The 23,840-nt window shown below is 42.8% G+C and overlaps 1 protein-coding gene across 2 annotated transcripts in view; it reads right to left on the bottom strand.

The window, feature by feature from the left end:
• RAB7A (RAB7A, member RAS oncogene family) overlaps window positions 1–23,840 on the bottom strand; it is a 111,134-nt gene that overhangs the window by 5,029 nt on the left and 82,265 nt on the right. For both annotated transcript variants that reach the window (XM_087431651.1, XM_004442445.3), the window contains exons 2-5: window positions 13,573–13,633; window positions 11,206–11,332; window positions 2,607–2,825; window positions 319–447 (exon numbers count right to left, since the gene is read on the bottom strand). In XM_087431651.1, coding sequence (XP_087287777.1) covers window positions 319–447; window positions 2,607–2,825; window positions 11,206–11,332; window positions 13,573–13,625 — 528 coding nt within the window. In that variant the 5' untranslated portion in view covers window positions 13,626–13,633. The remainder of the gene's footprint in view (window positions 1–318; window positions 448–2,606; window positions 2,826–11,205; window positions 11,333–13,572; window positions 13,634–23,840) is intronic.

The following is a 23,840-nucleotide window of genomic DNA, read 5'->3' as shown; positions in this document are numbered from 1 at the left end:
GGAGCAATCTGACGAGGGGCCTCCTAGTGGCCTGATCTAACAGCATGAAAGAGAATAATAACATGCCCAGTCAAGCAAGAGTGGCTTCAGCTAAAGTCTCCAGTGACCCTGCATCGTTTAGGACGATCACGAACAAGTGGGATTTCTGGAAGCTTTAAGGAGAATGTGTCATTATCTTTCCAGATAAACATATGGGGTTTTTCTGGCTACAAAGAAAAGAGTCAGCTAGGAAAGAAGATTAAGGGACAGGGAAGCCAGACAAGGGCTGGGGTCGACGGTCAATCACCAGAGGGAGCCAGACAGCTGCCAGAGACCCACCTGTTTAAGTGCATTCCGTGCAATCGTCTGGAACGCCTGCTCCACATTGATGGCCTCCTTGGCACTGGTCTCGAAGTAGGGAATGTTGTTTTTGCTGTAACACCAGGCCTGCGCCCGCTTTGTGGCCACCTGGAAGAAGCAGCAGGGTGCACGTGTACTCACAGCAGAAGCACCAGCACTGACTCAGTCTTTCCCCTAGCTGACAGGTAGCACAGGTATGGGAGCAGCCCTGGGGGATGAAGGTGTGCAGGGAGGGGGGAGAGACCTACAGATCTGTCCAAGGTCACCCTGCTGGCTACAGGTAGCATAGCTAGGACTCAAACCCAAAGCCCTTTCTCTGTCTACAACCCACAGCTTCTGACCCGCGGCAATACTTAGAAGCAGCTTGTGAAGGCAGTAAGAAGCCAGCCCAGGAAGAAATGAATTCTCTCTTCTGGGACCTCAGAGGTTCCAGCACAGGAAATGCCCAGGAGCCTGGTCTTAAGGTCGGCAGTCTGTTCCCCATTACTGCTAACGTTACGTCACTTGTGCCACACACTCAAGGGCCACAGAATTCTGCAACTCTCACCAACACCGTCATTTCTCGTATCCTAATTCCTTCCCCTACTCCTTGCCCATTTTCAGGCACAAAAGACGGACTCAGTCACTCAGGAAAGGAAGAAAGAGACCAATGGTCAGAACCAAACCTAGCTCTGGGCCGGCCCCGTGGCTTAGCGGTTAAGTGTGCACGCTCTGCTACTGGCGGCCCGGGTTCGGATCTCGGGCGCACACCGACGCACCGCTTCTCCAGCCATGCTGAGGCCGCGTCCCGCATACAGCACTATAAGGATGTGCAACTATGACATACAACTATCTACTGGGGCTTTGGGGGAAAAAAAAGGAGGAGGATTGGCAATAGATGTTAGCTCAGAGCCGGTCTTCCTCAGCCAAAAAAAAAGGAGGATTAGCATGGATGTTAGCTCAGGGCTGATCTTCCTCACAAAATAAAGAAGTAAACCTAGCTCTAAGAGTCTGTGTTCCCAAGAGAAATGCTAGAGCAACCTGACTCAAAGTCCAAAGCAATCTCCTGCCCACATGGAGATCGAGGGAGGCCTCTTGAGGTGCTGGGAGAGCACTTGAGACTGACAAAATCCAATTCCCTACTTTCGAGTGCAGAAAGGGAACCAAGGCTCAGAGGGCAAAGGCAATGGCTCAAAGTCACAGCTAGCTGGGGGCAGTATGAGGATTTAAACTAGGTCTCTCGGGCCCTGGTCCTCAATGGCAGCTGGCCTGAAGGTAGTTCCTAGCCCCACATGCACCTTCCAGAGCCGTTCCAAGCTTAGCACAGAACTCTCCAAATTCACAAGGCACCTTAGAAGCAGGTGTCTCTCATAGGAGAGGAAAATAACAACGAGCCAACCAGAAAGCCACTATCTCCCCAGCTCCTCCTGGGTGCCAAGACTTTCAGGTACACTGTCATCTGATCCCAGAGTATTCTTGTTATGAGTGAAGATTCAGACTCCAAGAAGTGTTCCCCAATTAAGAGTGCATGAGCCAGGCTTTAAATGTATGTCTGTACAAAAGACAAAAATGCAGAATACCACACCACCTCAAGTCAAATCATTTCACTGGGACCAAGAAGGACGGCCAATACAGGCAACTCCCCAAAAACCGGACCTGCTACTTTGTTGGCATAATTTCCAAGGGAATACCATGGCAGACTTTCACTGCCCCTGTTTTGCCACAAAGGAAGCCAAGATGGTATGCCTTTACTAGATGAGGGAGCAAGGCCCTATTCCAAGGGCTGGGCAGGTAACTTAGTTAATTGTCCCTTCCCCCTCCCCCGCCATGGGGGTAGACACACACAGACATACTGGGTACTGGTCCTTGAGGCACACGGCTTTCTACCAATTGAAGCTAAAAACAGCACCTGTCATCCCAAACTTAGCAGCCACTTTTATTTTTTTTTATTTATTTATTTTTTTTAATAATTTTATTTATTTTTTCCCCCAAAGCCCCAGTAGATAGTTGTATGTCATAGCTGCACATCCTTCTAGTTGCTGTATGTGGGATGCGGCCTCAGCATGGCTGGAGAAGCGGTGTGTCGGTGCGCACCCGGGATCCGAACCCAGGCCGCCAGCAGCCGAGCGCACGCATTTAACCACTAAGCCACCGGGCCGGCCCCAGCAGCCACTTTTAAAGGGACGCCCTTTCTATGATTCCGCAGCCATAACTTAAACAAGGGTAAGTTCATAAGCCTCCACTTTGTGATTCCCAGCATCTTTAGCACTTACTTGTCTAGCACTTACTTGTCTGTTTTCGAGGTCAATCTTGTTTCCCAGCACGACAAAGGGGAAATTTTCAGGATCCCGGGGACTGGCCTGAATGAGAAACTCATCTCTCCAGCTATCAAGAGTTTTGAACGTGTTGGGGGCAGTCACATCAAACACCAGAACACAGCAGTCTGCACCTCTGTAGAAGGCCACGCCAAGAGACTGGAACCGTTCCTGTCCTGCCGTGTCCCAGATCTGCAAGAGACAAAACACTTATTCCTTTGGGGCAGAGCACCAGGAGTGGGCGGACGCCAGAGGAAATGGGATGGATTATGGCGCCACCCAGAGACAAGTGACTTCAGAATTCAGGAAGCAGATTTCAGCACCACAGTATCCAAAACAACCCTGACAAAGACCATGTGTGAGTACGGGAGTCTATGAGGGGTGATACTGAGTCTGAACTCTGGGGTGCTAGATAATTTTTTTACCTTGATCCAGGTGGTGGTCACATGGGTAGATACTTAGGTAAAATTTGTGTACTCTGGGAACTTTCTGGAGGTGATGAAAATACAGGGAGGTAATTACCCACTGAATTGTACATTTAAATCTACACACTTTACTGTATATAAAGTCCAAGTAAAAAAAAAAAATCAGTGTGTTTTATATTATACCTCAATTAAAAAACAAAGCAAACAAAAAACCCTGACAGAGAGAAAGGGAAAGATGAGAACACACTCTAGAGTATAGATGAAAGTCAGCTTTTAATCAAAAGAACACCAGATACCACTGACCAGCTCAAAGAACTTCCCATCATTCACTGCTTATACCAGGTTCAAGAACAAGGATGGACTTCCTCACTGCCCTACATCCCTAACAGAGCCACCTTAGTCAGCCTGGAGAGATGACTAGTGTTTTGAGGAATGGTTCCACCCTCACCCGCAAGCCACCTGGTTTAAGAGAGCGCCTGGGTCAGAAGCAGCATGCATTTACTTCCAGCTGACATGGGTCTTCAACTGTTGAATACACTGTCTGTTTGCAGGGAAACCACCTAGCTTCAGAACATGAGAACTTAGACCATCCTCATAACTCAAAGTCCAACTTTATGTCCAAATTGCCAGCCAACTACCCCCAAAGCCTGGGGTTTAGACCAAAATGGAATATGGACTGGGCCACTATAGTTCTATCTCCAGAACCAGATTTTGCAGAAGGACAGCTGAGCTTCACTTCCAGGTGAAGTCCTTCTCGGGCAGTCAGTCCTGCCTTCTTGTGATCCAGAACACTTGGTGAAACATGTCAGTTGCACCTAGGCCATGCACAGACTGAGTTCCCGATTCAGGTAGGAAGAGAGCCTTATTATACAAAACGAGAGTATGATGCTTGGTTAGAGTTAGTAAATATGCACAAGGGCAATCAAGGAGGACAGGACAGTATTATGGGATTCACATTTCTTTAATACTGCCAAGGTAAACAAAGCTCATGACGTGTGCCAAACCCCACAACACCTCCCAAAATGTTGTCCAAAAGAAGTCCTAAAACATAATATGCAAATCCAGGCAGTTGGCCTACTCTTGGGGACTGGCTCAAATGACACTGTGGCTAACAGGGGCAGAGCCAGAACTTAAATATTGTCTGGAAGACTGGAAATGGTGGCATTAGAACCCCTTAAAGAAGCTCCAATAAAGCAATAAACTACACAGGTTAAACTCTGGCTCACAAATTGGCCAAGAAGAGCCTGGCTAAAGGCACACTGGAAGGAGGCTACTGTGGTTACTAACGTCACTGCTGGGCAGAATGCACATCTCAGCTTTTCGTTGATTAACAATTCCCAAGAGCTCAAGGATTACTCCTACGAGGAAGGTAGCTCTGAGAAGCCCACCTCAGCCTTTTCCTCTGATGTACGTGGCCCTCCGCAATCAGGGCATGATGACATGGTTGACCTGACTCTCTGTCACACCTCTGATAGCAGGGAGCCCAACCTTGGCAGCCCACTCTGTTCCCAGGAAACTCCAAACAATATACACACTGATCATTCTGGGAAGAACCATTCTGAAACAGGACATGTCCTAGCAACCATGGGAGGTCAGCCCTGACTGGAGGAGTGGAGTTAGGGGAGTGTCATGAATGTCTGCGTGTGGCATAGAAGTGCTCAGACCACTGGGTAAAGGAAGCAGCCACTCAGAACCATAAGAAAGTGATGATGGCTTAGACACAAGGGTAAAGGGCAATAAAAATGAACTCCAAGCCGATGCTTCTCCCTGCATCTCAGCAGGGTGGGAGACTAAAGGCTGCCCTGCCCCCAATACAATAAGCAAAGTACATACATGGAGACCAGGCAGGATCTCTACTGACAGTGGACAGCTAGCAGAGGGACTGCTGGTGATGTTCACCTTTGTGCTTTGCTGGTTTTCCAACATCCTACACTGAATACTTAACTCTCAGTGGAAAAATGAGCCTTCCAAAGGGGACCAAGGTGGAGGGGGAATCAAGAACTGAGTCATACAATAAGGAAAGTAGAAACAGATAACTACTCCTATAAAGAGAAAGTAGGAAAGAAAATTTTAAAAACAGAACTTAAATCAAGGCTTGGACAAATGAAAAAAACTCCATTAAAGAAGTAATATCGTTACCATATAAACATTTGAATAAGCAAAGCAAAAGCCAAAAACCATTTGGCATCCTCCCGCACAGAGAACAGCTTCATTAGCTCATGTCTTATTCTGGGTATTCATGTTGTAGGGTTTTATGTAGCTGAAATCTCACACCACACATCCCTCTACATGCTCTCCCATGTCACCCGCCTCTGCCCTGCAAACACCACAGCACTCTCTCCGGCAACCGCTCATGTAATTACTGTTGCCCAATAAATTCTGAAAGCAAACTCAGTGAACCAGTTCATTCCTGCTTTTTAAAAAAATATTGCTACCAATTTCTCAAAATCATAAGTAACTCAGTAACAAACATTAACATATAGAGCCTTTTCCATATTTCAGATTGCTTCTTTAAGATAGAAATCCAAGGGCCGGCCCCATCGCTTAGCAGTTAAGTGCGCGTGCTCCGCTACTGGCGGCCCGGGTTCAGATCCCGGGCGCGCACCAACACCTCGCTTCTCCGGCCATGCTGAGGTGGCGTCCCACACACAGCAACTAGAAGGATGTGCAACTACGACATACAACTATCTACTGGGGCTTTGGGGAAAAAAAGGGAGGAGGACTGGCAATAGACGTTAGCTCAGAGCTGGTCTTCCGCAGCAAAAAGAGGAGGATTAGCATGGATGTTAGCTCAGGGCTGATCTTCCTAACAAAAAAAAAAAAAAGATAGAAATCCAAGAGTAGAATTATATAAGAACTCTGTTACTCTTGGGTGGAACCAAAAGGGTATTTGGAACTCAGATATACACAAAAGGCAAAGTAAGGAATTAAAAAGAGAAGCTGAAAAATTTGGACGTTATTCTTAACAAGTTTCCAAAATTAACTTCAAACTTAGAAAAGCACAGTCCTATGGCTGACTGCGACCTTTAAAAATATTTAATATTTTTAATATATTTAATATTAGTTGAAATATCTTATTTTCTACATTCAAAATACACCCATCTATCTATCTACCCCACCTCTAATGTGACAAATATTAACACTGCCATTTGAATGTCAGGTGTTTTTTTAAAGAAAGAGAGTTAACCCTTCCTCATAGCATTCCCTCTCCTTCCTCCCAGAAGTCAAAGACTCCTGAAGATCTGTGTTACAGAAATAGTAAGATCCTGTACATCTTTTTGCAACTTGATCTTTTTCTTTTCTAACAATTAACAGCTATATAGTATTCCATTGTCTTAACATACCACCCTTTATTCCCTGGTCATCTGAGTTGTTTGTAGTTTTTCATTATTATACACAAGGCTGCGATGCACATTCTTACCACACTTCTCTTCTTGTGCCCAGAGTAAGTTTCTCTAGGCTACAAACCTAGACATAGAAGTGCTAGATTGCTGGGTATGAACATGTTCAGCAATGGAGGGCAAAGTGATAGTCTCTATTAAAAGGCTGCACTAATACATTCCCATCATCAGCTTGAGAATATTCTACTCTCTATTCTAGCCAAGACTTGATTTTGTTAGCCTTCTGAATTTGCAGTTCTCTGAAGTCAAGCCACTAGACATTTAAGGTTTCTGCTGACAGCTGCCTCTTGACATCTTTTGCCCAGTTATCTACCCGGTTGTCTGTTGACTGGATACTACTATGCATTATCAACATTTTCTCCTGATCTGTGGTTTGCTTTTGTTTTTTGGGAATCTTGTTATTGACATGTTTAATTTAATGTGGTCTTTTTTATGATTTGTGCTTTCTCTATTTTAAATGCCTAAGGTAAAAAAACCTTTCTATTTTCATTTTTAAAGAAAAATGAAAATTTTTCCTGAAGATCTGTCTTACAGAAATAGTAAGATCCTGTACATCTTTTTGCAACTTGATCTTTTTCTTACAAAATTTCATTTTGTATTTTTCCATTCAGGTCTTGAACCCACTGGCTACTCTCCACCCAAATGGGAAGTCACTGGCCCAGCCCCTTTTACCATATAACACCTCCTTTCTCCACTCTTCTCTTCTGCAAGGCCACCTCTCTACCCAGTGTCTAGGTATACCCTATTCCCTAGATCTGTGTACCTCTGTGACAACATCACACTGTTTAAATTACTATGGCTTCATAACAGGCTACCCTTAAATTTTTCATGCATACTTTACTCCATCTAATGTTTAATATTAATTGAGTTCTAGCTTCTTCCTGAAAAATAGAAGGAATTAAAAGCACCCACAATAGTTGCTATCTTCCTCTACACATTAAATTACATGGTTCCAAGCTGGTTTCCTTATACTAATTTGAAAGTTACATACTCTTAATATTAGGGTCATAATTCTAAAAACAGATACATGCATACTATTAAAGTTTATCTCAGTTTATTTTCTTATCTCAGACCTTTCCAAATCAAATCACTTTATTTCTGCCTGAAGAACATCCTTTAGAACTTTTGCCACTAGAACTTAAGGATGTACGCTTTCATTCTTGGAGGATATTTTCAGTAGGTACAGAATTCTTTGCTAACAGTTTCTTTCAGAATATATTTCACTGCCTATTGATTTCCACTGTTATTGTTGAGGGTCAACTGTCAGCCTCATTGCTGCTCCTTTCAAGGACATCTTTTTCCTCAAGTTTCTTTCCTTTTCTTTTTTTTGCAATTTCATTATGATTCATGTAGATTTCTTTTTTATTTATCCCTGGAATTTGGGCTTAATGAATCTGTGGATTGGTGCCACATCACTTCCGGAAAATTCTCAGCAAATATTATCTTTGATCTATTCTCTCTCTTCTGAGATTGATTAAAAGTAGGCTCAAGCTACTCACTGGATCCTGTGTTGACCTCTTTCCTATTTCCCACGTTCTTCCTTTCAGCACTCTTCTGATGTATTCTACCTGCTGCTAAACACATTCTCTGAATTTCCAAATTCTGGTTATTGTATTTCACTTTCAAAAGTTCTGTTAACCTATGTCACCTGTTTACTTTCTTATCTGCAGAAAAATTATTGTCCCATTTCTTTAAATATAAAAAACACTCTGAATTATCGTATCAGAGAGGTTTCCACTGGTTCATGACTTGTTTTCCTATCTGGTTTATCCTTTACCACAAGCTGCTAAAAGCCTTTGAAAAATATATGAGGCTTCCTCAGGATCTAGGATGATGATGCTTTTGTTCAGAGATGATGGTTTTCATCGATTTCCAGTCTTTGAAACTGGCTGCAAAAGCACAAGGGCCAGGCTTTTGTTTCAACCTCTCAGGAACACATTCTCTTTCTAGACTCCAGTCAGCGCCCTGTAGTTCTCCAGATGGGGTTTACTCCAGAGGGCAGCAACCCAGGGTTCCCGCTTAATGGTACATGTGGTGCTCTATCATAATGGCCCCCAACCCAGGAGGGGCTCGGCTGACTTCTGAATCAGCCCACATGGGTCTCCAAACCACAGCTTGGTTCTATAGTTCTGTTTCTCCTGGTACAGGAAGCAGCTTTAGTCTGGCTGGAACACATGTAAAATCCTCAGGGGGTATTTTACTCCCAGCACCCTGAAGGTACTCCATTCCCTTCTATCTTGTGTTGCTGCTGAGAACTCATCCGTCTAACTGTTGGTCCTTCGTAAATAATGTCTTTTCTCTCTAGTTGCTCTTATGATTTTGCTTCTTGATGTTCTGCAGTTTTCAATTTTCTTTGAGGTAATTTGCTCAGCTCTTACAGTTTAGTATTTTCTTCAGCTGTGTTTAATCTGTAGTTTTAACTGTTCATTTAGTTTTATTTCAATAACTATTTTTTCACTTCTTGAAGTTCTAAGTTTTCTATATCCTCATTTTTTATAGTGTTCCTTTTCATTATGGTTTCTATTCCTTTTTCAAAAATGTATAGTCATTGTGAACATCTTTTGTGGTACATTATTTCCTCCTGTGGCTATGAGCTCATCTTTTGTCCAGAGGTCATTAAGTCCCTATAGAGTAGTCTTATCTTTGGTCTGGCCAGGAGTGACAAGGGTTTATGTCAAATTCATCCAGACAAAGATTCCTGTACCATGCAGAGTATAAACTCTGAATCCACTCATGAGTAGTGGCACTGAGATTCTCCAACAAGGAGGCAAAGAGGCAAAGCCCCAAGCCTATACTTCACACATAAGCTTGGCTACTTCCTTGAGTTGAGGTATTTGCTCCTGTTTTCACATCTTTCCAAAGTCCTAGATAAGTGTGTGTACGCATGTGTGTGTGTCCAAGGGGACTCTCAGTTCTAGTTCCCTCACCTTGTGCAGTCACATCTCTTGCCTCTGATGACTGATAAAACTCTAGTCCCTGTTATAAAGTCACAAATCACCATGGCAGGAGCCCCTGAGCTTATCACTAGCTTTCAGTTCCCTCTTCCTTCCTGTAATCTGGAAACTTCCTTTTCTTTCAAGCTTGGCTTATTTAAACTTCATATATATATATTTTTGTGCGTGGGAGGAAGATTAGCCCTGAGCTAACATCCAACACCAATCCTCCTCTTTTTGCTGAGGAAGATTGTCCCTGGGCTAACATCCATGCCCATCTTCCTCTACTTTATATGGGACACCGCCACAGCATGGCTTGACAAGCGGTGTGTCGGTCGGTCCATGCCCAGGATCTGAACCTGCAAACCCCAGGCCGCCGAAGTGGAGCACATGAACTTAACCACTACTCCACTGGGCCGACCCCCTATACTTTCTATTTTGAACATCTCTATGTGTATGCGTGGAGGAGGTGGGGAAGGGAGATCCATATTAGCTCCATCCTAGATGTGTGAGTCAAGCAAGTGTCAAGAGTCCTCATCCTCTGGGAGCATGTCACAGCTCGAAGTCAACAAAGGTAAAAACTTCTACCTGTAACCTATATCATTCAAACGTTTCAGTAAGCCCAGTGTTTCCTAGGACTACAACGGGATAAGAATTTCATTTGTCTCTAGAAGCTTAGTCTCCCAGGGATATCATTTAATATAAAAAGGAACAACTGCTGTGGAGGTAGGAGTTTCAAAAGACAACATTTGGGCTAAAATTAGAGACTTCGGAATGTGTGCTGATGCAATAAAGGGGCTTTAATGGAAGCAGAGTCATGTGCAAGGACAGGTTTGTAAGAGCAGCACAAGCTTCAGAAGGGCTGGCAGGAGACAAAAAAGCGAAGAACATTTTTGGTAGAAAATATTCTGGCTATTTTTGTAGGCAGAATGTGAAGGCTTTCTAAAAGCCATATAAAGGAATCTGTATTTTATCCTGTTGAAAGGGAAGCCTTTGAAAGATTAAGCTGACACATGAAAAAACCAGATTGGTTTAATAGAAACACAACTTTGGCAGCTATAGATAGGACAGATTACAAGAAGCCAGGAAAACAAGGAAACTACTTTAAAGCTGCTAAGAACCTAGGAGAGGGCCGGCCCCGTGGCTTGGCGGTTAAGTGCGCGCACTCTGCTACCGGCGGCCAGGGTTCGGATCCCAGGCGCGCACCGATGCACCACTTCTCCGGCCACGGTGAGGCTGCGTCCCACATACAGCAACTAGCAGGAATGTGCAACTATGACACGCAACTACCTACTGGGGCTTTGGGGGAAAAAAAGGAGGAGGATTGGCAATACTGTTGACTCAGAGCCGGTCTTCCTCGGCAAAAAGGGGAGGATTAGCACGGACGTTAGCTCGGGGCTGATCTTCCTCACCAAAAAAAAAAGAACCTAGGAGAGCTACTTAGATTTTTTTGGCCTAAAGCACTAGATACGGATATTAAGAAAGGGACAAGTTAGACACTTTGGAGACACAAGACAGGGATCTGTAAGTTGCCAAATTTAGCAGAAAACAAACCAAAACAAACAACAAAAAATAGGAAGTCCAGTTAAATTTGAACTTTAAAAAAACAAGGAAAAATTTTCAGTGTGTCTCATGCAATACCTGGGACATACTTGATATCTTGTTTTATCTAGCAATCCTACCTGAAGACAATTATCCATGAATGTAACAGTGGGATTTGAAGAACAGGGAGGGAAAATTCCTACACATGAAAAAAAGTTAAGACTGAATGAACTAACAAGGCTTGGCTGGCAAAGTCGAAGTGTGTGCTTACCTGCATTGTAACTAGTCTGTCATCCACCATCACCTCCTTTGTAAGAAAGTCTGCTCCTATTGTGGCTTTGTACTGATTACTGAATTTCTTGTTCACGTACTGGTTCATGAGTGATGTCTTACCGACTCTGAAATTGGAGAAAAAGTGTGTATAAGTCAAATAGGAAGGGACTAAAAACTGATTCCAACACTTGCAGCTCTGAAGGAACCTGCCTATCTTGCAGGAGAACAAGGAACTGCCCTCACAACAGAGGGCAGTGTCAGCAAACTTTCCAGCATTACTCATTTGAGGTTGTACTTGCTCCTAGGATAAATACAGGGTACAGATGTGGACCAGATGTTGAAAAGCTGCCTAAAGTTTTGGTACAGGCAACTTAGATGGTAGAACCTTGTATTATTTTTTTCCTTCCAGAAGGATGTCAGCAAATAATCTTCTTCTAAAAGAAGCTTCAGCAATAAGATCACTCCACTATTCTAAAAATATCTTTGCCATCTTGGATGTCTCTCCATTTAGTGGCTGCCATTCAATCCAAAAAAGTAATAGCAAGAGGAAGCCACTGGCTTTGAGCAGACATACACACCAGTCAGCCAACCTGCTGCTTCCAAGGTGAAAATTTGAAGTAGAGAAAACACCAATATTCCACCAAACCAGAATCTACCTCAAGGTATGCTCCTCTAGAGATGTTTTCCAGTAAGAAAACTTGGCAAGAGACAATGTGTGAATTTTTTGGTGATGAGGTTAGTTGGGGCCGACTGAAGATAATACAGAAACTTTCCTCATAGCCAATAATATCATCTTTCTTTCCCACAAAGGAACACGTTCATTATTATATGCAGAGGACCTGGAAGTACAGATATAGCCTAAGGCAGGGTTCTCCAACCCAACCCACCTGAATCAGAATTTCCAAGGGAGAGGTCAGAAAATCTGTAATTGAACAACGGCCTGGTGATTCTTTTCAGGCAAGTTTGGGTAACACAGGCCTGAAAACAGTACCTTGCAATCCTGGCAGCACACCAGAATCACCAAGAGAGTGCGTGTGAATGTGACGGGGGGGGGGGGGGGGGCAGGAAGAGAGGGAGAGGAAGGGGGCGGTATGTAAGTACTGCCCATTAGGCCCTACCCTGGTCTGGGCAAATGCTAACTTTTAAAAGGTTCCTCAGGTGATTTTAAGCCAACGAGGGTAGAAAAATCACTACCCTTTTAAAGGAAGGGCAGGGAAGTTTGGAATAAGGACGCACATCTGCATTTATTATTATAATTATTATTTTTAAAATATGTAGCCCCCAGTTGGTCTAAGCTTTCATGGGTCACTTCAGATGTCAAGTCTGAAAAACCTCCCACAGAATCTTAACAACTACTAAAGAGTTAGTGACTAGGTTAGTGGCAGATCTAGGATCTAGTTCTCTCTAGCAATCCCACTACTGGGTATTTATCCAAAGAACTTAAAATCAACAATTTAAAGAGATTTATGCATCGCTATGTTCATCGCAGCATTATTCACAACAGCCAAGACTTGAAAGCAACCCAAGTGCCCATGAATGAATGAACGAATGGATAAAGAAGATGTGGTACGCACATACAATGGAATACTACTCAGCCATAAAAAAAGACAAAATCATGCCATTTGCAACAATATGGATGGACCTTGAGGGTATTATGCTAAGCAAAATAAGCCAGACAAAGACAAACACTATATGATTTCACTCCTATGTGGAAGATAAACAAACAGATGAGTGGTTACCAGAGGGGAACAGGATGGAGGGAGGGTGAAAGGGGTAAAGGGGCACATATGTACAGTGACAGATAAAAACTAGACTATTGGTGGTGAACACGATGTAGTCTATACAAAAACTAAAATATAGTGGTGTACACCTGACATTTATACAATGTCATGAGCCAATACAACCTCAACAAAATAACTTAAAAAAAAGAACCCAGTTCTCCAGTCCCAGGCTCTTTTGAATATAGGCCCAAATCAGGCACAGCAGTAAGACATACTGCACAGTGTACCCCAAACCCCCATCTAGTAGGCATGATGCCAATGGCAACAAATCTACATAAACAGGACTCCCTAGTCTAATCAGCTTGGAGAAAAAAGATGCCATGAAATTGTCCATTAGCTGAATTCAAATAGCCACCCTTTTCATCCACCCCAAATCATGCCAAAAATTAGAGAACAATGGGTTACATAACAAGGGATCATTCAAATTTCTGCTGTACCCGACAACAGCAGGAAGACCTCGGGTCCTAATGCCTCTGCTATTAGAGAAGGAAGTGGCAAATGTCAGCATGGAGGGCATGCGCACCAAGGAGGTGAAGTTTAAATCCAAGCCAATCTATTAGCTCAAATTTATGAGAAACACTTACCCAGAATCTCCCAGGATGATAACCTTCAGCAACACTTTCTTCCTAGAGGTCATCCTTCAAACTAAAAGAAGAAAGGAGAAAGCACCGTGAGTGTGATGGAAATACCAAGGTGAACCACATCCCTTGGCACAAACATCTAGGTAGACCCAAGAGCACTGTGCCCTGAGCCTTCCTGCTGGTTAATTCCCTACCATCCAGAGGGCCTTGAAGAAAGCAATATCAGTCATTGGAACTCTGGACCCAAGAGCTAGGCAAAACAGTACGGCAGGGCCATCCTGCCCCTAAGATGTTGGATCAATTTGGATTAATGCTCCAACTTAGTCAACAGCTCAGTCCTGCTTCATCCAGCTCTCTGCTCAAATATCACTTTCTCAGAGAGTTGATCACTTTATCTAAAATAGCACACCCTCTCCCAAATTGCTCTCTATCCCTTTACTTTGCCTTATTTTTCTTCAGAGCACTTATCACTACTCAACATTTTTATGTATTATATTTCTCTGTCTTCTCCCTTTTCTAATAACCTCTTTGAAGACAGTTTTATTCCCCACTGCTTCTCCAGTACCAAGTAGAGAATTATCATCAAATATTGGGTTAGTGCATGAGTAATACTTGACTTTGCAGCTCTTGGAACCACTTTTTCAGAAAACCTTTCAGACAGCCTTCCGTACCCTTGACCAAACAATATGTGACAGGCCTAATCTTTGCTCAATTCTCTTCCACAACTTGCCACATCATGGTCTATTCACTTACCAAGACAGGGCTCCTGTCTTAATTACCTCTCAGTCCCGAAAGCCTGACTCAGCAACTTTCAAGAAATGAGAGGCTTTCAGAAAAGCAGGAGTCCTAAATTCTGGACCCCAATGCGAGACTTATCTAAAGACTGCTGGAGGAGCACTCCTCCTCAGACAGCTGGAATCCCCAGCTAGGAGGCTTACATTCTTCTCTAGAATCAGGAATTCAAGACTGAATGTGAGCGCCCTCAAAAATGACAACTATGCCTTCTGAGAACTTCTAGCTTTGGCCCATTATCCTCAGCAAACAGTGAAATAGCCAGGGCAGGGGACTACAAGTAACAAGTCAAGGGTCGACATCCAATTCCTGCCTTCAGTGGAGCTGGGAAATAAATGTTTATACATAAACAAAGTAGGTAAGGAAGTGGGTTCAATAAAGCCTATTGGTATTCTTTTATAGTTTGGGAGAACAAGACAATCAACACTGGGTCTCAGAAAAGCCACTCTTTAGTTTCATCTTTAGCCACCTAGCTTCCTGAAGGCTGAGGCTGCTAGTATCACCACAGTGGGTGTGATTTAAGCATACAAATAATGATCCCAGACTATCCAGATTATTTTTCTGGCTTTTGCACTTCATTATTAGCTGTGTGACCCTGGGCAGGTCATTTAACCTCTCTGTTGGGATAGGGGTATAGAGATAATAGTTCTTACGTCCTAAAGATGATATAAGGCCTCAACGAGTAAAATGCTCGGGACACTGACTAGAATATAGTAAGTGGTCAGTAAATGTTGGCTGCTATCATTTTAATGGGTGCCAAATACAGACATGAATAAACAATAGAACACAGAGTCCAAAAGGCAATCAGAGAACCAGTAAGTCACAGAGCCTAGGGAGGGTAATTAAGCTACACTTCCTTGTTTCCAGATGCTTCGCTGTCAACCATTCTCTTTCAACAGGTGGTATTGCACCAAAGACCACAAACTGAAAGGAAATATTAGAACTGACCTCTGCCCCATAGGGCAGGACTGAATAACGAGCCCAATGCTCCTGAAAGTGGCATTTTCCATGGCTTCAGAAACAGTGTGGGAACAGCAGCCCGACTACAGGGAGTTTACCAGGCACTTAAACCAGGCCCCATGACCTACCCCAAGGATCAAGTTGTCTCACTGACAAAGCCTTGTGCCCATGGCCAGTCCATGGAGACCCCTTATCTCAGCCTCACAGTATTTGTCTATAAAGTTCCTACTAGTGCTAGTTAGGGGGCAGTATAAGATGAGCTGGAGTTGTGCAAAGCCCCTTTGCTTTAATCTTCCCTCATATCTACGTTTTGGTTTTTTTTCTGTCAGCAGTGAGAGGTATACCCCAAATCACCAGTTATCGGCTGAGTCCCACAGCCTCACCTTTCTCCCCAGGGACTGCCTTGACCAAGATTTAAGAGTTCATGCCAAGGTCTGGTATCACAATTTGAGCTATAAGATCAGTTTATGACAGTTGGGACAAGTTTCAAATCCAAAGAAGGGCAAATTAAGGAAAGAGATGAAAAGAAGATGAGAAGCTTCGCAAAGAAATTTTTAAAGACTATTTAAGGGGCTGGCCCCGTGGCTTGGCAGTTTAAGTGCATGCGCTCTGCTACTGGCAGCCCGGGTTCGGATCCCGGGCATGCACTGACACACTGCTTGTCCAGCCATGCTGAGGCGGCGTCCCACATACAGCAACTAGAAGGATGTGCAACTATGACATACAACATAGAACTATCTACTGGGGCTTTGGGGAGAAAATGGAGGAGGACTGGCAATAGATGTTAGCTCAGGGCCAGTCTTCCTCAGCAAAAAGAGGAGGATTGGCATGGATGTTAACTCGAGGCTGATCTTCCTCACAAAAAAACACACGTACAAAAAAAAGACTATTTAAGGTCCAAGCCCATGGCCTAGTGGTTAAGTCTGGCGCACTCCACTTCGGCGGGCCGGGTTTGGTTCCCAGGCACGGACCTACACCACTCATCAGTAGCCACGCTGTGATGGTGACCCATGTACAAAATAGAGGAAGAATGGCATGGATGTTCTCTCAGGGCCAACCTTCCTCAAGCAAAAAGAGGAAGATTGACAACAGATGTTAGCTAAAGGCAAATCTTCCTCAGCAAAAAAAAACAAAACAAAACAGACTATTTAAGAAAGTCACTGATTTTGGGAATGGGAAAAGGGATTTCCACAACTTGGTTCAGTAAGTTTCACCGGCGTACCAAGTATTATTTAATACTATTAGGAAAAAACAAGAAATACACTTCAGCCTCCCTGCTCCTGCATGACAGATTTCATGTTTGTTTCCTTTTGTGTTTCTGTTCATACAGGCTGCAGGCATGACCCTCTTGGGCACAGAGCATAATGCCCCAAGTCTCTTTTCTCATCTGCAAACTCTAGTCACAGCAATCCCAGAAACACCTGAGGACACAGCCTGGAAGTACTCTAAGTATAGGACTTTAATGAAAAAAATGACAATTTTATTGAGACAAAGAAAATCTGAAAATGAAGAGATATTTCCAATAGGAAGCCTTAATGTAAAGCCATGAATTCTTCCATATTTAAACAATTCCAAGGATTTTTTTTGGAATTTGATAAAATAATTCTAACTTTATTCATAAAAATAAATGCACAAGAGTCCCTCCTATTCCTTCCGAAAAAGAGTAATGACAGGGGACTTGCTTTACCTGTCTCAGAAAGTATGATATAAAAATACAGTATTAACCACGTGAGGCTACAATAGGACTAAACACAAAGAGACTCCAGAAATGAACAACTTGGACAAATATAGCAATGTAAAATTCAGCAGCAAAAGGATGAACAATTCACTAAGCGTTAGGAGCCAGAAACAGTGAGAATTAGGATCCCTACACCTCATCTTCTAAAATAGATTCCCAAAGGAGATGTAAATATAAAACATTTAAATGTAAAAATGGCTATGCATGACGTTGAAAGGGATACATATAATATTTACAGGTTTTTCCTGGGTGGTAGGATTACAAATGGTTTTGTTTTCTTTATACTCACTTACCGAGACCTTTTAGAGGAGCACATTACCTTTAAACTTAACAAGCTATTTCCATTTTGGAGAAAAATGATAATCTGTTGATTTTTCAAATAAGTTTTCTGATTACAAAAATATTCCCTGTTCACCCTGAAGGACAAACTACATGTGATTGCAGATTTTCATCTTCACTTAGAGCTTGCTAAACATTCAAGGGTTGTTGCAAATGGTCCTCAACAGCCGATCCAGTCGATCTGAAGGACTCCCATATCCACTTTCACCAGGACACTGACGGCTTTACACTGGCATAAGTTAAGAGCTATGTTTTTGTACTTCATGTTCTCCAGGATCAAGAATGGGACACTTGTTTCTAGAAAAGAGCTAAGAAAAAAACAAAACAAAAAACACTTGAACAGAACTTTTGCCACAAGAAGCTGCCCAAGCAGCAGTGGCTTTAAAATTTCTACTGGCGCTTTCTGCTTTCTGTTACCCATTCCATCACCACCTTTACGGATTTCTGAGGATTGAAATTATTTTTTATATCCTACAAAGGCAGAAATTTCTAACTGGAAAACAGTTTTCTAATGTACAGACCACTTCCCTTTACAGGAGAAACTGAAGCAGGCAGAGCAGAAAGGAAGAAAGAATTGTACAAGATCCCTGAACCCTGTGATCTTTGGAAATGAACATTTTAGGTAACACCCACTAATCCAGTTACATAGGACTATCTCCTAAAACCTTTCAAGAATATGGTACATTCAGAACACATTTCCTTCCTTCTGCTATCAAACCAAACGTCATCAGTGTGCTCTGGAATGAGTTCTGTGGGAGATCAAAATTGGCCACCCTGAATTATGTCTCTTTACCTTGATTATTTTCTCTGTCGGACATTTGACCTCCCCCAAACAGCCTAAAGAATTTAACATAAAAGACCTGTTCCAGGAAGGAGTTACTATCATATGATGGCTGTAATATAATGTAAAATAGACGTTACAATAGGAAAGGCACCAACAAGCCCATCTTATCAAAAATTCTGTCTCTCCCCGGCGCATTCTCTAGGTGGCCCCGAAAAGAGCTGCCAGACAAACATTTACATTTATAAGGGAAATCTCCATTTATAAAGGTATCTCCCTCTCTGTATTGGGAAGGGGGGAGGGGGGATGGCCTTATCTGCACAGTATGGAAGGAAAGGACTTAAATCTACATACTCTTGATTACTGTGATTTCTGTCTCTCTGGCCACATTCTCTATAGGTGGCCCTGCAAAGCACTGTCTGACAAACATTTACATTTCCCTCTTCATGTAAATTGTCTTCTTCCCCTCTGAAATCCCAAAACACCACCCACACCCAACATCCTCCTTGTCTTTAGCTGAAGACGGTATTTAAGATGAGAATCGCCGCTACTGTGTAGAGAAACTCAGCTTTCTCTCATGTATACATGTTATTAAACTTGGTATTATTTTCTCCTGCTAACCTGTCTTTTTAATTATTTGGCCGGCCAGAAGAACCTTAAGGGAAAGGGTGGAGGGGGATTCTCCCTCTTCCCTGACAGTTCCTTGGAAGACCGAGCATTTTTTGGAGCAAACACTAACAGTATTCCATACGCTGAATCAATTCTCTCCCTCAAGTATAATGTTCCTCGTGTAATAAATCAAAAGCTAGAATCTTCCTCCATTAGTCTAGAGTTATCCCTTTCCTCATCTCTGAAGCAGAGAAGCCAACTGGCCATGAGGGCAGACACAATAAGGAAATCCCAAGCAGGTAAAAAGGTCAGGAAAAAACTGTTCTGGAGTCTGGGCTGGGCAGGGTCAGTGAGGTCAGAAAGGGCCTGACAGAGAACGTCAGGGGAGGGCAATGAGAACAAAAGGCTGACGTGGGAAAAATAAGAGCGGGGCAGAAGTAGGAAGTTGGGGGTCAGTGGGCCATTTCAAAGTCTGAATCCTTGGCGGTAGAACCATTTTGCATAGTGATCAGCAACACACAATGACTATGCTCAAGTGGCAATGAAACTCTAGGGAACTGTAGTATCAAGGAGTTCAAAGCAAAGTGTTTGCAAAGCCATCAAGACAACAGTGTAAAATGCAGAGAATGAAACTGAACCAAGTGTTATCATGTCCAAGGTCACACAGCAACTGAGTGGCAGAGCTGGAATTGTCAGGTGTGTTAGCCCAGGCTCCAAAACTTAACCATTATGCCATTCTGCAATACCAGCTCCCACTGCAAAGAGGATTCTGGTTCACCAGGGCTGGGAATCAGTCCTCGATTAGGCATTTTAAAAAGTTTACTCCGGGACTGAGGCACTCACACCACATTTGGAAACCAGTGACTGAGGTCAATAACCACTGTTCTGATTCACATGTGTGTCTGATACAAAATAAATATTTGAAGAAATGTTAAAGGTTCAACAAGGCTGGGACAGTTAAACCAACTGATTTTCTATAGTCTTTTAACATTTTTACTTGCTTCGTGTTTCCAAGATGCCTATCTATAACTGGTAGATCCTAACCAAACAGTTGACTTTTCTGCTACCCTGTCCCCTGCCCTGCCTCCACCTCATTGAAGTACTGAACTGTAGAAAACTCAGAAAGGTAAAAAAGAATGAAGCAAAGATAAAAAGACACCCACAATTCCACCTCCTAGAAGTAATCACTATTAGCATCAGGATATAAATGTTTCCAGTTTTCCTTCAAATGGTTGAGATTATACTCTATATAACTTTGTATCTGGTTCTTTCTACATTAAATATCTTCCCATGTTATTAACATTAACATGATATTTCAGCATATGGATAATCCCACTCCTTCCCTTGTTATTAAGCACATGGTTGTTTTTAATTATGCTGAGATGAACCTATGTATATAATCTGTCAGCAAAATCTGATCAGACTCACAAATGTGTTATTACTCAGCTGAATAGTATGAATATTTTAAAGGCCCTTGACCTATACTGACAAATCATTTTCCAGAATAGCTTTATTGACACCTGCACCAGCAATGAACGAGTATTTCCATTTTACCATACCCCAGCTATCATTAGCACAAATCATTGTGAATCATACAGGAGGGTCAACTGGCACCATCTGCATTTCTTAGATTAGTAGAGCCAAACATTTCAACCATATTATCTCTCAGTTGTCTGATGGTCTTTGCCTATTTTACCTATTAGAATGTGATTTATTGCACACACAGTCTAATTATAGCATTGGGAAGGAAGACTGTGGGGACAAAGATTTCAGAAGCAGCAGGCTTCTGAGCAAATTCAAAAGTACCATTCTCAACTTTAACCAGCACCAAATATCTCTCCATCCCATTTTCTTCCAAAATTTTGTGATCTGTACCCAACCATTAGAGAAGACCCAGCAGTTATCTTGCCCTCAAAACTGATGGACTTCAAGCCTCAGAGTGAGGTAGACAAGCAACATCTGCTGATAAGGTTTTGGAAAAGGTTAGAGGAGAGAGACTGGGAAGGCATTTGAAGTCATAAAACTACCGGCCTGGTCATCAAGCTGAACAGTAGCGTCTGTTGTAGGCAGACTCTTGTTTTTAACTTTCTAAACTGAGAAATCAGATTAGGGCCTGAACAGTGGTAGAGCACAGCCCATGAAACAGCAAGAAATAAACACCACTTACTGAACATGCCCTGTGCCAGGCACTGCACAACAGACTTGCCTGAGGTCATTCATTTATTCCTCACAACAAGCCCATAAGGTCAAATTCTAATTTAACAGATGAGGAAACAGAAGCTCATGGGAGGTCACTGGGTTTCTAAAAACATTCCGATGAGAGATTGAAGCCCAGGACTGATTAACAAAGACCTTCATCTCAGCCACTAATTTGAGTTGATCACCAAGATCAAAAAGACATTTCATGCTTCAAAATAATCCAGAGAGTGAGATGGAGTGCACAGACAAAACAATACGGGCACGAACTGAAAAGTGAGGCTGAGTAAAGGGTACATGGGGGTTCATAACACTGTAGTCACTGCTTTGGTACGTATTTGAGATTTTTCCATAATAAAAATTGTAAATGCAATTCATACTTTTAACAAACTAGGAATATCTCTAAGAAAAAAATCAAGAATGTATAAAGTTATTTTCATTAATAAAAATACTTTTGACAATTTTTTTTTTTTTTTTTTGGTGAGAGAGATCAGCCCTGAGCTAACATCTGTTGTCAATCCTCCTCTTTTTGCTTGAGGAAGACTGGCCCTGAGCTAACACCTGTGCCAATATTTCCTCTTATTTTGTACGTGGGTCACCATGACAGCATGGCTTGATGAGTGGTGTAGGTTCATGCCCAGGATCCAAACCTGCAAAGCCAGGCTGCCCAAGCAAAGCGTGCCAAACTTAACCACTATGCCATCGGGGCAGCCTCTTGACAAACTTTTATGGCAAATATCCCAGATTAAGGCTTGATAATTATCTCTGGTTATCTGTGATAATCGGCCTCTGGCTGGAGGGCAGGCAAGACAGTTTTGCCACCACAGAAATCTGAGGCTAGAATCATTTGGCATATACTTTCTAAAAAGGAGGCCTAAATAAGAAACTATGTTATAATTTTTCTAAGAACAGGTAACTTCTTTTAAGATCAGTTTGAGAAAGAGATATGAATATGAATTTAGATTCCCGTCCTAGAAGAGCTTAAGATGGAAAGAGAAAAGTCAGAATAAGAGCAGAATTTCCAACAAATAATATCACCCAGCCAATTCCCAATTACAATGGCTACAAGGCACTGCACAGAGTTCTAGAGTAGCAGGAGACAGCCATAAAATGTCATAAGGTGAAGAAAAAACAACTCTCAACAGCACCTCCAAGACAGGAGGTGAAAGGAAGGAAAGTAGTTATGCTGGTTGCAGGACGTAGGTTTGCTTAAGGAGCATAGGGAACGTGGATAACAAGTGAAGGAAGACCAGCTACACAGAGGCCTAAGCTCAAAAGGACCGTTTTGATATACGTAAGCTCTCATCACCAACTGCTTCTCTTGAAAGCTCACTATGTGTTTGTCTCCAGCCTAAGCATCTTGTTTGTATTATCTCATCTGGGGAAGTCTGAAGGTTAAGACAACTTAGTGCTACATATGGGATGGTTTAAGGGTGTTCAGTGTGTCTTTGGGGGATGGGAGCTGAAGTATGGCCACTGACAATCCAAGGGTTACCAAATCCAGGAAGTACTCTACCACAAGAAAGAGGAAAAAGGACAGGGCGTGACAGACTGGCTTGAGTTAAAAATAAAACAGCCTCAAAATTCTAAGCCCAGGGAAGAGGCAATAGAAATAACACCATTGAATAATGTTTTGAAAGCTACAGGATTAAAAGTGAAGTCATAACTTGAATTATGTCAATTTGACTACCATCAGTAGTAAAAATGTCCCACCAATAAGAAAACAACAAAGATGGAAACTGGAGATGTTTGGAAACTCCTCCATCAGATGACACAGGAACCAAATGCAGGTACCAGAAAGTAAAGGAGAGAAAAATGTAGGAGGCCATAGCAGTCTCTCCTCCATCCCTGAATCCCCAATTCCAGCAGTGCCCGTGGCATGTGAGGACTTGGTAAACTACTGCTTGCACAGTGCACACGAGAAGGCACCTGGATGCTGCCCCTGTTAGTGCCTTCTCCTAGACTCAACCCAGACTGATGATTCTCAGTTTCTTAGCACAGGCTAGCTCTTATCCAAATGAAGACTTTAAGCCCCTTGCCCATCAATGCACCTCATATATATCACTTAGCAGGAAAAAGCTGGCTGACAATTCTAGCCAGGGCAAATTCTCTGAAGCAGCCATAGTACTAAGTGTTGCCTGTGCTCTCACTTAAAAGGTAGAGACATTCCTTCCTTGTGTGCAGCCATCTGTGATCCTTTTGCACTAAAGGTTGAAGGGAGTAAGCAAAAAACTAGAAGGATTATACAAGACAGAAAGAAACGCCTCGACACCCCCTTTTCCTCACCAAGTTTCAATAATTTTTGTGGACAGCCCCACATCTCACTAGAGTCTACCATGGCCAAAAGAGGCAAACTGGCACCTGTTCCCACTGAGGAGTGGCTAGACATTAGAATGCACAGTTACCCTTGCTGTTCCTTACTATAAGCAGACCTTAGCGCTGTTAAAGCAGTGCTGTGCCTTAGCTCTAGCCCGGGTAGATTCTGTGGTACCATCAGGGGTGACCTTGCACACTGATTGCAAGGCAGGTAAAAAAGAGCAAGAGGCAGACAGCAAGCTTCCCCACCCATCTGGGCATCAGCCTCTGCCACAAGGGAAAACTGTTCTTGCATATACAGTGTTTGTCCATTCAGCTAGGGCTCAAATGGCAGCCTCCTCCTTAGCACTCAGGACTTACACACACAGAAAAATAAGATAACTTGTCTAAGTCCACATAGCTAGTTACCTGTGGAGCCAGGATTTGAAATCAAGCAGTCCAGATCCACAGTTCTTTCTCTTAAATTATGTCTTTCAACAACAATCACTGGCTGCTTTTTCAACATGCAAATGTTCACTAGGTGTCTAAGTGCAAGGTACC

The sequence above is a fragment of the Ceratotherium simum genome, chromosome 5 (genome assembly GCF_057802395.1).
Source record: "Ceratotherium simum simum isolate JZ-2026a chromosome 5, ASM5780239v1, whole genome shotgun sequence".
Classification (NCBI taxonomy): domain Eukaryota; kingdom Metazoa; phylum Chordata; class Mammalia; order Perissodactyla; family Rhinocerotidae; genus Ceratotherium; species Ceratotherium simum.
The sequence above is the reverse complement of the archived record's forward strand: the minus strand, read 5'-3'. Positions and strand labels throughout refer to the sequence as shown.